General features: G+C 38.6%; 1 protein-coding gene across 7 annotated transcripts in view; it reads right to left on the reverse strand.

Moving 5' to 3' along the window:
* The window catches only part of Liprin-alpha (PTPRF interacting protein alpha), a 395,115-nt gene that overhangs the window by 1,447 nt on the left and 377,405 nt on the right, over window positions 1-16,263 (reverse strand). For all 7 annotated transcript variants that reach the window (XM_076192875.1, XM_076192874.1, XM_076192877.1 and 4 more), the window contains 6 exons: window positions 14,205-14,298; window positions 12,992-13,140; window positions 8,093-8,566; window positions 7,763-7,919; window positions 4,310-4,426; window positions 1-2,856 (listed from right to left, as the gene is read on the reverse strand). The exon at window positions 1-2,856 is cut by the window's left edge and continues 1,447 nt beyond it. In XM_076192875.1, the coding sequence (XP_076048990.1) occupies window positions 2,773-2,856; window positions 4,310-4,426; window positions 7,763-7,919; window positions 8,093-8,566; window positions 12,992-13,140; window positions 14,205-14,298 (1,075 nt within the window). In that variant the 3' untranslated portion in view covers window positions 1-2,772. The remainder of the gene's footprint in view (window positions 2,857-4,309; window positions 4,427-7,762; window positions 7,920-8,092; window positions 8,567-12,991; window positions 13,141-14,204; window positions 14,299-16,263) is intronic.

Here is a 16,263-nt window from a genome sequence, read left to right on the forward strand (position 1 = left end):
TTGACCATATCATGGATCATTCACTTTTGTTCCCTGTCAACTTGCGACCTCCATTTTGGGGTCATGCTAAGTTAAAGTTCCATTCCAAGAAGTTTTATGAAAAATATTTAGTATCTTTCCAAGTACAGTATAAACCTAAGACTGTGTTAGACAAAAACATGATGGAGATGTGTGAAATGGGGAGGGCAAGGTAGTATGGAGAAACTATACATGCAACAAAAAAGTTTGGATACAATGTGCAGTTGATGATGATAGTAAACACTTTGGTGTTGTTCCTGGAAGGAAAGCTTGGTCTAAAGTTGATATATTATTGTTTTCTAAAACCACTTTCATCTTGCTTTCACAATGACATCTTTCATTCTGGGAATTGATGTTTTTCAGTCTTGCTTTATGATCATGTGATCTGTTGTGGCCTTCTGAAGCATTTAGTAGTTTAGATGTGGCATGCAGTAGTCTTGCTTTGTAACTGTGGTAATCAGTAGCACTTTAGTGTCTTTGTGTTTTGTGGTCCTGTATTATTTTGTAGTTCTTGGTAGGTAAATCTGTATAGAAGAATGACTGGTAGCATCACATTTCTTAGTGAATTCATGCTGTGAAGTACTCCTGAAAAATCTTTGGAAGTATAACCTATGTCTTGCAATGTAGAAATCTTGAAGTAACATGATGCTCCACTATCAGCGCCCACAATAGGAAGGGGGTGGTGCTGAGGCAACAGCAGAGTCAGCAAGTAACACTTTATTTCTATTTCTGTACCTTTCTTATTGGTCCTTTTTTCAACTTTCTAGAAAATGGACTGAGTTGGAAGTCTTTTTGAGATGGGTACAGAGACACCCAGTAATGGTGTCTTCTGCTTCTCCTCCTCCTTCTGCATCAAAACCATTCATCAGCTGTGGTTATGACAGTAATCAACAATTTTATTTTAGTCTTAAAGCATAAAATCATCTAGTTGGTCAACAAAACAGTGCTGAGTTCCCAGACACAGATCAGTATGGTGCACACAGTCAACACAATATAAAGACCAACTGCATCCACCACGGCACACACACTTCATATCACCACGACCACTCTTTGTTAACTAGCAATCCAACTAGGGATGTCCTCTCATTTCTAGCTTGACCTGAGCCCTCAAGAATTAGGGAGATTGGGTCTACAAGTTTACTTCATTCATATTAATCACTGATCCCACAAATGACCAAGTGGGATTCCAGAGTCTGTTTAATGTGGTGGTGTGGATGCTGAGGTCCAGCACATCAGAATCACATCTTATCCTCCTAACCTCCTCTATGCCTTTCTTCCGGGATATATTAATGACTTACCCAGCTTGCATTCATCAAAAATCATCACCATTTATTGTCACTGCCTTAGATTAGCATAACCATACCTTTTAGCAGAAATTGTCACTGATCCTTTTCACTAGCTTCCCTACCTAATGTAAGTACAGATTCACGAAAAGATGCATCTGGAACACAAAGAGGATGACGACACAGGCTGCTGCTGCTGCATTTTCTAACTTGTTATCTAATTCCATGATGTGAAGTGATAATCGTACCCCTCCTTCCTGGTGATGGACTGCTCGTGTATAGAAGTTATGCAGGGGTTGCTGGCTTGCTGGCTTGCTTGCTTGGAAGGCTGCTGAGGTTGTATTGATGGGGTTGTAAGAGATCCCAACCCCTTGTAACCTCGAGTGGTATGCCCAACAGTGAATGCAACTGAAGTGATATACTTCCCTCTTTTATCACTATATATTCAGCCCTAATTCTTTGTTTCCTTTCAATAACAAATTAGTAGCTTTACTGGTATTCCAAAGAGAAGACCTTCATAGCCTTCAGTTTCTGATATACTTTTGTCTTAATTCATAAATCCCAACATCTAGTTCAAGGCCACTGCATGAGGGAAGGGTTGGATTATGTTGGAGATGGGGTCAAACCTCCATCATCACACACAAGAGCAGCTGCAGAGCACCTACATCACTCTAGGTCATTTGGTGCTCACTTTCCCTTGTCCATAAGCAACAGAACAAGTTTCAATCACACACTCATTTGTTTGAACTTCCTTTACTTCATGTCCTCCTGTTGCTGTTGCTGCTGCTGTTTGTAGTGATGGAAGTAGTAGCAGTTGTGGGGTGACATTTAGCACTTTATTTATGAAGGGCTGCAGTGACCTTGGCTTTGGTTTGGTGTGACCAGACAGGATCCTAACACCCAACGCCCAACCCAATGCTCTTGCAGGGTGGAGGGGTGGAACAAATGGAAGGGTATGAATTGTAGGATTTCTTAATGGTATGACATAAAAATGACAACGGTAGTGATGGATGAGTCACCTGCATGACCAAGAAGCACTATGAATGAATCATATGAAAGAATAAATGAGCATGACTTTGAGGTTGCAAGGCAGACTTGTAGATTATCTATGAATGAAGAATGGAAGGATGTAATAACAATGGTAAACAAATGACAACAACCCATGAAAAAGTGATGGTGAGCAGGGAGCGACATGGGTAGTTGGATATGAGGGTTGAATTCATGAATGCCAGCTAGGGCACAGGCATATATAAGAGAAAGGCTGAGATGAGCTGCTTGGGGTGCATGGGCACGGGTGTAGGTGGATCAGTTGTGGTGGCAGTTAACTGAGGGCAAGCCACCTCTAGCTGCAGCCTTTTTGCTGCTGCTCTGCTGCTGGGCTGGCCAAGCTGCCTTGGAGTGCTGGAACACACTGCACAACATCTGCTTACACGAGTCTGGCCTCAGAGTCCATAACCAGGGAGGGTTCATATCAAGACTTGGTGAGGGGCACGTCAGTTCTGTCCGTGCCAGCACTCAATAGTGCATGGAAATCTTGCTCTAGTAGTTGCCTTGCCTGTAAATATTAATATTTTCTGTGAGTATATGCCTTGACTTCACAATGAATGGGTTTTGGAATGATGCAGGGTGGGTGTATGTTTTGACTTGGCCATCCTCCTCTTAAGAGGGAAAAGGCCTTTTGATATATGAAGCATCTAGAATAGAAAGGGCAAAATACCACAAATAAAGACAAGAAGAAGAAGAAGAAGAAAAAAAAGCATAAAAACATTTAAGTTTTGCCAACTTGTAAGTAGTTTTTCTGACTTTTTTTTTTTTTTTTTTAGTTGTGTAATTTTCCCCTTTCTATTCTAGATGCCTAAAAAAATCAGTTTAAAATTTTGCAAACTTGTAAGTACAGTTTTTCTGACTTTTTTTTACATTTTCCCCCTTTCTATTCTAGATACCCCATATGCACTTACCTAAAGTGAGCATAAAGTTTATGAGAACAGTAAACTGGTTGCTACTGTACACATTAATATCATTCACTTTACATAATATATATATAACCAATAAATTCAAACAGTTTAAGTGTGTAATCATACAAGATTTTCAAAACAAATGTTGACTATTATAACATAATCTGAATGTTAAATGTTGTCAGTCACCTAGAAATATTTGCCAGTCAATCAAGTACATTCACCACTTTTCTTTTACACATGTGGTTTCCAGACCATTATTGAGCACTGACACCTTGTTAAAAAAATTAAAAATATCAAGTTATGAGCAAATTTTTCAGGTCAATGTTGAAGTACATGAGAGGAATCTTAACATTTACCCACAAACCAGAAGGCCTGCAGCCTTCAAGCCTGAAGGCCACATGTCTTCTGCAAGAAAGAATATGGGCAACAGACCAATTGATTTAGTCACCAAGCATATGCTTTCCTGACTAATCTGTAAATGGTCATTAGTTTTCATTATGTATATTGATGTATATTGTCATCCCTAGACCTTTTTTCTAATGGTTTATTCTAAAATTCAACTTACTTTTCTATACATTGGCTTCCATTATTTCTATCAGATATGAAGAAATTAAAATGAGAGCATAATGAAAAAGGGAGAGTAAAATGTAGTAGTATAATTTTTTTAATGACATATTATAGGAACCTGCCTGAAATCTAAAGTTGCAGTAGCAGATTACTTTAAGTTAAAACTTAAAAATAATATATATATATATATATATATATATATATATTTTTTTTTTTGCAAAGAAATCACAAAACACACGTGATAAACTATTTTTGCAGAAACCACCGGGAAATTGAAAAAACAGATACCGAACGTTTTCGTCTATTTAGACATTTTCAAAGGTATATATATACAGTATACATATACATACATACATATATATATATACATATATACATATATATACATATATATATATATATATATATGCACACACGCATACACACCAAGTGCTTTTTCCTCCTTACCAGGGAGGTAGCCAATATCAAAAGGTATATCAGTACCTGTGTGTTTTGTGTTGGGATCTGAAGGGCAAGAGCCAGGGCGTTGTAATCAAAACTCTCATCTAATGCAACCAGGGCACCATGTACACCTGACTCTATCAAGTTGTTGGCATACTCCTGAAAGCAGAGTGAATAGTGAATGTAATTAGTAGTTATAAATACAATAGCATTTTTAATTATCTTCATTAAGCACATAAAAACATCACTGTCACAAAGATTTCACTAATGTCTTTTGTAACTGTAACAGACACACACACACCAAAAGGCTTCTTCTCCCTCACAAGGGAGGTAAAGAGCCAAAGCATACACCCACACTCCACCCATCCTTTATGCATCCCTTTTAAAAATCTCTTAGCTCCTTGTGCTCTGTACCCAACCCAATGGCTGGGTGAGAGACAATGCAACAAGACAGAGCACATCCACAGCAGGGTTCAAATGCCAAAGCTGGTTTATCTATCTAGCTATATAACAAAAAGACTTCTTCCCACTTATAAGGGAGATAGCCATCCAAGGCATGCAGGCATACTCCACCCATCTCACATCCATCCATCACCCACTACCACAATGAAACCCTCCCAAATTCATCCACATTCAACAAATCCCTGAAATACTATCTATTTTCCCCTTAATGTTTCACTTTCATTAACATCTGCGCCTTTTGCCTTTCTGTCTCACCCTCACTCTTTTCACTTTCTTCCAAAATATTTTATTCTTTTCAAAATTTTCCATTAAACATGTACCCCACTTTACATATCCTCTCCTCTTCACATCCCTCACCTTCTGTTGTTTCCCTTCTCTTCTTTCTCTACCTCTTATATGCTTCCCCTAGTTTTACTCTGTGACTTATTCTCATAAGCATGCTTCTTTTCTTCCACTACTGACTTTATCTCTTCATCCCACCATTCAGTCTCTCCTTCTGTTCCATACAATCTTTCTTATCCCACATATCATCTTTGCACACTTTATCACTTCTTTAAAACATACCCCTTCTTCCTATACTCCTGTTTTCATTTTATCCTTTACTACCTCCCATACTTTTCCCAGTTTCTGTTTTTTCTTCCATTTAACATGCTCACCTTCAGCATTCCTCTGCCTCCCTCCCATTTCTTCCTCTTTTATTTTCCCTCCACTCTCACTTTCCCTTCTACCAGATAACTTTTTGACAATCCCTTGTTCTCTCTCCTGAAAACATATGCAGCCAAAACTCCTCCAATCTTCCCTTTGGGTACCATTACATAGTCCATTAATGCCTTCTTGACCACCTTTCCATTCACCACCTTTTCAGGAAAAATGTGAATTATTGTGAAGGCAGCTGTTAAGAAGATGAGAGCAGGTAAGGCACCTGGGTTGGATGGGTGTCATGCAGAATGTCTAAAAAAAGGAGGTACAGTGATGGTGGACTGGCTGGTGAGGTTATTTAATGTTTGTTTAAGAGAGGGTAGAGTGCCAGAGGACTGGAAGATTGTCTGTATAGTACCACTTTACAAGGGAAAAGGGGACAAGTGTGAATGTAGTAGTTTCAGAAGGATCAGTTTGTTAAGTGTAGTAGGGAAGGCTTATGGGAGGATCTTGATTGAGAGGATTAGGAGAGGAACAGAGGAAGTAATTGGTGAGGAACAATGTGGGTTTAGGACAGGTAGGAGTTGTGTGGATCAGATTTTTGTGGTAAGACAGATATGTGAGAAAGCTTTAGGAAAAGGTAAGGATATTTTTTGGGCCTTTATGGATTTGGAAAAGGCTTATGACAGAGTAGACAGGAAGGCACTGTGGGAGGTATTGCAGATATATGGGATAGGAGGAAAGCTTTTAAGAGTAGTCAAGAGTTTTTACCAGAGTAGTAGAGCTTGTGTTAGAATTAGAAATGAAGTGAGTGGTTTGATGTAAAGGTAGAACTTCACCTGGAATGTGTTATGTCATCTTGGCTGTTCAATTTAGACATGAACAGGGTGGTGCAAAAGGTAAATGCAAGGGTAATAGGTCAGGGATTGGAGATGGTTAAAGAAAATGGAGAAAAGTGGGAGATAAGCCAGTTGTTGTTTGCTGATGACACTGCACTTGTAGCAGGATCAGAGGAGGGATTGAGGACGTTAGTGACAGAGTATGGAAAGGTGTTAGACAGGAAGTTGAAGATAAATATGGGTAAAAGTAAGGTGATGAGATATACAAGGGGAGAAAATGGCAGCACACTGGAAATGAGTATTAAGGGAGAGAGACCAGAGAAATGGATAGTTTTAGATACTTGGGTGCAAATGTGGTGGAAAAAGGAGTGGAGGTAGAGGTGGAGGTAGAATGTAGATTGAGAGAAGCAAGTAAATACCTTGGGGGATTAAAAAGTGTAATGAGAAACAGACATTTGGGAATGGATGTTAAGATGAGATTGTATGAAGGAGTGATTGTGCCAACAGCACTCTATGGGGTGGAAACATGGAACATAAGAGAGGAAGAGAGGAATTTGAATGTGTTTGAGATGAGGTACCTGTGAAGTATGATAGGGGGTACTAGGCTGGATAAAGTGAGAAATGAGGAGGTGAGGAGGAAAAGGGGGGTGGAAAGGGAGTTGGGTGATAGGGCTAATGAAAGAGTATCGGGATGGTTTGGACACATGGAAAGAATGAGTGAAGAAAGACTAGTAAAAGAGGTGTGGAAGGCAGAGGTAGGAGTGAACATGAGGGGCTGACCAAGGATGAGATGGATGGATGGGTAAAAGGGGCATTGGGAAAGAGGGGAATGTCTGTTCAGGAAGGACAGGAGAAGACAGAAGATAGGAGTGAATGGAGAATGGTTGTGTATGGATGCTGCTGCAAGTGGGTGGGGGATGGGGGGTGAGGGAGTATTTGTGAAAAATAAATTGAAGCAGCTTGAAGTGATTTCTCCCCGTCTTCTCCCTTTCTGCATGAGGGGATGGAGAGGGGGGTTGCTGATTTAATGAAGTGGCCTTGCTGTGGATGTGCTGTGCCTTGCAACACTGCTTCTGACCCAGGGCAGTGGGCAAGATGCAGGGATGACCAGTCATCCAGGAGGAGCCAAGATAAGAGGGAGGGAGGGGGATGGATGGGAGTGGAGTATGTGGGGATGGAATGGATGGGAGTGGATTTTATGCTTTTGTTTTTTGGCTACCTCCCTTGTAAGGGGGTAAGAGCCTTTGGTATATGCATGTATTTTGTACAATCAAGAAAGTACATACATATATACATATACCAAAGGCTTTTTCCCCCTTACATGGGGGGTAGCCAAAAAGAAAAAGGCATAGAAATCACTCCCACTCTGGTTTTAATCTGAGATCATATACCCATGAATTACATCAAGTATTTGCATTATTCATAAAGAATGCAAACACATTTATATGATAGTGTATCAGAAAATTTGTATATATACAGCTGCCTTGATATTCTTTTACAATTTTCCTATACTATCCAAGTGTACTCTTGAGATACTAAGTCATGAACCTCTTACCTTGAGTCCTATGGCTGCAACCCATTTAATAACCCTATCGTTGGACCATACAAGAACATCTTTCAACTCCTCTTCACTAGCACGTCTTCTCTCCTCCAATGCCACACGGTCATAGTTGAGCTTTTTCAGGGCTGTGATACCAAACTGTAGTGAAGTTCTGGTAGGCAATGTGCAGAAGGACAGAATTAAAGAGTATTAGAAATTTGTCACTTCTCAAACAGAACAGAAAAATCCAAATATTACAAAGACAAAATCTGAATAGCAAAAGTATTATAATATTTTACATTAAACTTTCATTAGGCAAATTACTACTATGAAACCAGAAAATACCTATGGAATGAGTCCACCATCTTGAGCTGCCCTCGTAAATCCTTCTTGGTTAGATGGTCAAGCATACGGGCATCCACTAGACATTCCATGAATGTGGTTCGGTATTGTGGCAAACCTAGTGATGGCAGCCACTCATTACCTACCCACTCATGGTTCATGTCCCCAAAGGCTAAAGTTGTTCTTGAGGTCTTGGGGGCTGAAGGTGAAGTGAGGGATACCATTTCCTGGATTGCAAGGCGCAGCTTGAGGCGGTGCAGAGGATTGGAGATTCCAATTTCACGTTGAATCTCTGCATCACTTAGCGCAGACATGATGGCACCAGACTTCACGTTGGCACGACACGCTGCCACATACCACGCTGGCATTCCCACCCACAGCTCCAGCCATGCCACAATGGTCGGACCGTTCCACAATGCGAATGGTGTCCCTGCTTTCATGGCCTCGGCAAGCAGCTCATGTCTGTAGCCAGGCAGACTACATTGAGAGCAAGAAGGAAAGAGGTGCCATAGGGGTGTGAGTGCCTTGGAAGTGCCCAGGTAGGGAGCAGCACTACAGTGCCACAAGCCTCTTTGGGTTTGGGTCTCCACAGGTACAACCTTGAGGTGAGGTATTAACCCTTTGGATCCCCAATACCATTAAGAGGAGTCTAGCTGTGATAATATGTCAGGTGCTTGCCATGGTGCTAGTGCATGCTTAGTATTCTTTAGCCATGCAGTCAAGTACATGCCTAGTTTCAGCACACTCCACTATGCAACATAGCACCAAAGCTCCAAGAAGTCTCAATTGTACCCAAATGAATGCCTTCTAAATGGCATTGTACTGTACACTGACTTTACATATCAAAATGCAAGATAGGAAGTAGTGAATTTTAAAACCAGTCATGAATATCACAGCCTTTGTGACAGCAACAATAAGCTGCCCACTACAAACTACAATACTACAAATACAACAGTACACTATTACACAAAGTACAAAATTCTACATAAGGAAAACAGGGTCTCTGAAGTACTAAAACATTTGATCAGATTAAATTGTATTCCGTCATCATAACCTAATCAGCTGGTACCAGCAATGGGTACCTGCAAGTGGTGGTCCTACAAGAGAATCCTCCTCCTCCTGTTCATATTCAAATCCCATCAATACTCTTACTTTCATCTGAAGGTGCAGTCCTGAAGGATTGGCACTTTGCCTTTGGACCAAGCCCAAGGTATCTATCAACTTTGACTGTATTTCTTTCAATTTTTCACACAAGGAGAGCTAAGAACTGGTGACTGCTCCTCCTCCTCCTATTTCCTCTCCCCTCTTCCTCTTACTACTACCACCACTACTACTACAAGCTGGTGACAAAAATAGTCTCACACTAATACAACACAGAAACAGTCCAGTGTTTCTTCCTGGAGAGATCTATGAGAGGGCCTTAGGACCACTGCTAGTAATTGTGGGGCTGCTGGTTTTCAGTCTGTGAAACTTGAGGCAGCAGTTATTATTATCTACTGAATTCCTGAATTTTTTGCTAAATACGCTTGGGGGACAACAAAGGCAGTATGTATTCAACTCTGACTGACCCCTAATATTATTACCTATAAAAAATAATCACTGTAATATATATTTAACTCTTCTGTCTCAAATGGACTTTCACTCAATAACTTTAACAACTGATTTGTATTTCTTATTGAATATTATAGTATTAAATTCTAAGTATCATTTATGTTCTTAGAAATGAGTTACTGAACCAAGAATATAAATATTTTAGTTTAGCCACCTAACACAAGTCTGCCTTTTCAGTTGCCACACTCCATGACTTCTTTGAGTTATGCAAATCCAATCTGGCTAACTTTGAATGGAGGCAATTGCAATAATCAAAACAGTTTTGTCTTTCTTCAGATCCTATTGTTCCAAGAAACTTATCACATAAAAAAAGAAAAAAGTATGGCTTTAGATAAATCTACACACACATAGTGCCTACTACAATGCCATAAACTACAACACTACAGGAGCATACTTTAGGCCAATCTACAGATACCAGAGGTTCTTTCCCTCTTATAAGAGGAATGACAGAGACAAAGCACACACCCAAATCATAAACAAACAAAACACATTCAACCACTCCTTCCATCTCAACATTTCAGGGATGAAGAAGGATTACCCTGTCCCCAGCCACATTACTCTAGTCAAAAACAATGCAGTGAGACACAGCTCTTCCACAGTTGGGCCTGACAGCTAGAGCTGGTTTACCCCAACTGCTTCACCCTATGGTGAAGTCCAATCACATTACATATAAAATAAGTGACCAAGCTTGTGTGAGAAACACATTTTCAGTTACCATTATTTTTTTCAAATGAAACAAAATCTATTTACATCTTCAATGTTTAATTAATTGAAAAATTACTGGGGGGAGGGGGAAGGGATAGAGCAAGAAAGAGTGACAGTGGGGGGGGGAGAGGGAGAGGGAGAGAGGGAGAGGGAGAGAGAGAGAGAGAGAGAGAGAGAGAGAGAGAGAGAGAGAGAGAGAGAGAGAGAGAGAGAGAGAGAGAGAGAGAGAGAGAGAGAGAGAGAGAGAGAGAGAGAGAGAGAGAGAGAGAGAGAGAGAGAGAGAGAGAGAGAGAGAGAGAGAGAGAGAGAGAGAGAGAGAGAGAGAGAGAGAGAGAGAGAGAGAGAGAGGAGAGAGAGAGAGAGAGAGAGAGAGAGAGAGAGAGGAGAGAGAGAGAGAGAGAGAGAGAGAGAGAGAGAGAGAGAGAGAGAGAGAGAGAGAGAGAGAGAGAGAGAGAGAGAGAGAGAGAGGGGGGGGGGGGGGGCTGAGTGGGGTGAGAGTATGGGGGTGTGGGAAGTAAGGGAAAGCAAACCCTGATGGGTTGCAAACTGAACAATCCTGGTATGTACCAGAAACTAAATATGACATCAATACAAAATATCAAAGGTAGCTCCTGATTTGGGTATGTGCATTACAGAGAAAAGGAGGGGATACCATTGGCATTAACCTGACTTAGTAATGCCTTTTACATATTTTGTTCTAGCTAATGTCAGTGTATCTCAATTAACCCTTCCTCATTCTCAATCAGATTTATACAGGCTTTATGAATACAGCCAGACTACTTTAATCAGCAAAAAGGAATCCGTCCAACCATTCAAGAGTCAATATGAGAGTTTAGATTCAGGACAACATATGGTTTTGTCCGACTGATTTTTTTTTCTTACCCTCCCTTAAGACATTCCTTTAGCTGAAAATTACTAGCATTAACTTGAACAAAATCAGTACTGGGTATCATCAAGTCAAATAGGCCAAGGTCCAGCGAAAGCTATTCGAACACACACAAAATCTACATTCAAAATACAATTTGGCACCTGCTTTACATGCTCAATTTCCTCATCCATGTGGATAACATTCCATTTAAATATAATCATAAACTAATAATTAAGCATATCTGTACTCAAACAAAAAAGACAAAACATTCTAAATTATGAAAGAATACTTCATATAAATATCTCCTTCAATCTTTTCTTGCCTATGAAATAGTAATGAATTATCATAAGGGTGATGATTTCATTAATCATGAGAAAAACTGACTCAGCAAAGTTCTTAACACATAACCAATTTTTTTATAATTATCATGAATCAGTGTTAGTTTAAATGCCTCTTAGTACTGTATATTCATTGATTAAGCACTTTCATTACATATTGAGTATTGACCAAACATTAAAGGTATATAAATATTAGCCACAAAGGCTATACCATATGAAAAACTATCTGATGAGGTCCCTAAGTCAGTTTTACTCTTTGATGAAACAATCCTAAACTTATAATGGACCGTATCAATAAGAAAATGCAAAAGAGCAAAAATAAAAATGGCTTCACTCTAAAGCCTGATGTAACAGATTTATTCATCCAATGAAGACTAGTTTTCCTTTACCTATCTATCTATATACCATGAGCTTTTTCCCCTTTATAAGGGAGGTAGCCAAGTCAAAGGCACGTACCTACTCCCACCCATTCCACTACCCTCCACCACCCTTTCCTCCCTCTCATCTGCAAGGTGCTGAGATGGGAGGCAAGTTGAACGAGTTTAAATGTGTATGATGTTGGTGTGTGCTATGACTTGGCCACCCACCTATTACTGGTGAAAAGCCTCTGGTATATATTAAATACAGTCATCCCTTAACATATACAGGGGTTTTTTAAATAATAAACACACCTATGTATGTCAAAAATGTGTGTATTTTTGCAGCCCTCCCTAAAACCACCCCCACCCATTTCCTTAATGTACAAGTGAATATCTTCTCACTATACTACTCTTTGTTCCTATCCCCACATTATCATCACCGCCAACAACAAAAACAAATGTTCTGTGAAGAATTGTATCCCCCAACAAGTGTGGTTCCAGGTTACAGTGAAACTGAATGAGCACAGGAATGCAGGATGGTATGGTGGATAATTTGCAGCAAGTGGTGTGGTGAGCTGCATGCAATATGAATCTCATCAGTAAATCATGGATGTTTGACAACATGTATATCCCTCCCTGTAGTAGCTCATTTATGATGAAAAACATGTATATTCCTCCCAGCTGTAATATACTTATTTTCAACACTGTACAGGTTAAATTGTGTATGTTAAGGGACAACTGTACACATATATATAATTCCCTTTAGAACCTGCTGCGATAATTCATCTGCTAGGATGACTGCTAATAAGAAGAAATACTTTCTTTGACATAATCTAGCAATATATCTACTTTAATTTTTCTATCTTTCACACACATATAACATTAATATCATGTTTTTCTTTTTTCATTCTTTAAATGTAGGAGATAAAAACATATCAGAATCTCAAAACTCTTTCTATAAGAGATGATTATAAAAAAAGAATTAGCTAAATATAGAAAATAGAAAGGTTCAAATACTGACTTCTTTTTGGTGCGTCTATCATAATCGGCCTTCTGTCCCAATCCCGCAAGTGAGAGTGAGTCAGATGAACCAATGTCTCCATCACTGTAGACAGTGCTCAAACCTCCTGGGCTATGCTGCTGCAGTGCTTCCTTCACCTTCACCTGTTGCTGTTGGAAGAGATGATATACTTATGAAGTTCCTCTGACTAGCAATTCTGTAAATGCATCTGACACAATAGCAGATATAGTGTCTTGTTTTGTAAGTGTCTTGCAATAGTAATAATGTCTTCCTCCCTGGATGGTGATATATTCATGGGGCCCAAACTGGCCTTCCCTCTAATCCTTTTTTTTCTAAACATTTTCTGGGAAAATATTCCATACTAGTGTACCAACTACATGGTTACATACATTCAATAGGGACTGTTTTGGGGCACCCCTATGAATCAAAACTACACATTGTATGTCCATTTTAGAGTAAAACTTCTATTCATGAAAGAATAATGAAACACTTTTACTATTACTGTCCTTCCTTTCTGCTGCTGCCTTGAACCTATCCTTTACCACTTCTACAGTTCCACCCCCAGGGGGGTGTTGTCACAGAGTTCTAATACAAGTCATAGAAAGTAACAGTTGGAATAAAGCATAATAGGTGTAGGAAGATGACTCCAAACTAAGCCCTAACATCTTTCTTCTTACAAGGATACTACCAATCCCCTTTCTTGTTTCCCTTATTCCATGTTCACACGTATTCATAGACCAAACTGCTAAGGTTCTGGTTGGAATTTTCCTCCCAGACTCTTTTGTCTTGATTCTTTACATCAGAGATTTACCAAGGGGTAATTCCTAGTGCCATCACTATGCCATTTAATGTTTTATGATATCCACAGAAGTGTTATTGTGGCATTCTTATCCCCCACCACAGGAGCATAGGGAAATGAAGAGGAGATTTAGGAGTGGTAAAAGGGAGATTCAAGGGAGGCAACAGATATATGAGACAGTAAAATGCAAAAGTGTGAAGATTTGTCTCTCACATGGATGAGTGCTAAGTGGCTCTGGTCCACAGGGGTGCCTATAAAATCTCTAAAGATTGACTGTGTATAACTCTGCTTTTGATATCCCATTTTAGTTATCAAAAATAACTTTCCCAGTTTTTTTATTATTATTTCTATGTTAAAATGACAATATAAACTGCACTTTTAAAATAGAGTAAGATTTCATGATTCATCACTTACCTTATCCTTCTTACTGAAGAACCTTCCTAGTGATGACTTGATTCCCTTCTTCTTGGGCTGAGACACGACACTCTTGTGCAGCGAGTCCTGACTACTGTGGTGGGAAGAGAGGGGGGAGGGGGTAGAGTGGGAGTCACCCACACCTCTACACACCAAAAACAAAAAGGCATGTTCAGATTTTCAGAATCTTCCATCCTTATCCACTAACGTTTTACTCTTATTCACTAATTCGTGGCAATTTCCTTTGAGAATCCATGGTGAGATGTCCACTGTGTTTTGGACCTAAACACCCATTTTCAATAACCGCTAATTATAAAATGTAGCTCTTTTATTAGTCTCGGAAATTATCAAATTTAAACTGATAAAAATCTATTCTTTGTTGAAATACTTGATATTCTTCATTATTTGTTTGAACATGCCTTTTTTTGTTTGTCAACATCTAAATATAAATTTGTGACCAATGACAAGGCCAACCTTAATATCCATAAAATTCTTGAAAATATATAGAAATCTTCAATATAGTAAACCCATTATGAAAAACAGATCAAGCAAAAATTAAATGGACTAGATTATTTTTTACTCACCCAAATATATTCATTAGTATTACAGGGAAATTATTTCAAGACTACCAAAAAATTTAATCACTGGTCAGTATGACTGAAGCACAGTATATACAGCAAAAGAACCTTCCTTTGTAAAAATAGAATTAAACTGAGAGATAATCATAAATGAAGAGCAAATAAATCGATAATTAAGATAATTTTGAAATAAAAAGATTGATGCAACAGGATTCTTGAGAATAAATAATTGAAAATAACCAATCTTTTGTTAAAAACAAACTAAAAAAATATCAACATAAAATTTCAACAACTGAAGAACAGTTTCCTTTCTATCAGGAACATTGTGGAATAAAGGGAGCTACAAATACTAGCTGAATATCTAATAGGGTTAACTCTACTGGGTGTCAAGGTACTAAATAACAAACCTTACGATTAAGAGACTTAGTTATGCTTTTCTCTCCATGAGATACAAGAATCGAATAACTATATTACACCTAAATAAAAAAATTCACAAGCACTTCTATATATCTATGGTTATAAAATTGTCACCACTATTAAAATAGTTCTTAACCTAATATTGATGTTACTACATAATAGCTTCTAAAACTAATGCTCTTTAGTAAAAATGTTAAAAAGTCAAAAATACTAAAAAAAACAAAAACAAATGAGCAAAAAAGGAAAAAAGTAAGAAAAAGACCTATTCAACAGCATAAATGGTAGGAGAATAACCTCCAGATAAGAATCTACATTGTCAATCTCCCTTGTCCTTCTCTTTGAAACTAAAAAGAAATCGGAGAATGTGTGTATAAAAATATAATCGTATTTATTACCCTATGCTTTTATCATGACTTTAAAAAGAGGAAAATAAATAGACATCTATCTCTTCCTTATATGTATGGCTGTACATTTGTGACATACTGTCATACTAAGGTAGTTTTTCCAACAACATGTAGTATAAAAGTAACTTGCAAAATAAAAGCATGATAAAAATCTAAAAATTGGAAATGTACTTACAGTTACAGGCCTTATATGTAACTTTCTAAGAAAACTAGTTTAGATGTGGTAATATATCAATTATTAGTACATTGTGCATAATTAGTTCTAAAAAAGGAGCAAGCACTGATTAAGTATGTGAACAAGTGCCCAGGTCATTGTGACAAAGAGGGAAGTGCTCAGGTGCAACATGAATAAGCTCTAATGTACAGATGGGTGCAGGGCTTGGTGCTTCGGGGGAATACATTAATTTTAGCTTTAGTTTTTGCCACCCACCATCTTCCATATTTCCTCTTTCAATTTTCCTTCAATACTTATGAATATAAAGCAAAAAAGACTGCAGAGATATGGACAAGGTTAGAGAAGGTGGGATGGAAGTGTAGGTGATATGGTCTCATCCGTGCTGTACTGAGGTTTTAGGATGAGGTTTCCAATTAGCATTCAGGAACTTTTAGTGTGAAACACAAATGTAATACCCTCACTACTGCCTTTTAATTTTGGGGCAT

The sequence above is a fragment of the Oratosquilla oratoria genome, chromosome 11 (genome assembly GCF_046742065.1).
Source record: "Oratosquilla oratoria isolate Oo_2021 chromosome 11, ASM4674206v1, whole genome shotgun sequence".
In the NCBI taxonomy this organism is placed as follows: domain Eukaryota; kingdom Metazoa; phylum Arthropoda; class Malacostraca; order Stomatopoda; family Squillidae; genus Oratosquilla; species Oratosquilla oratoria.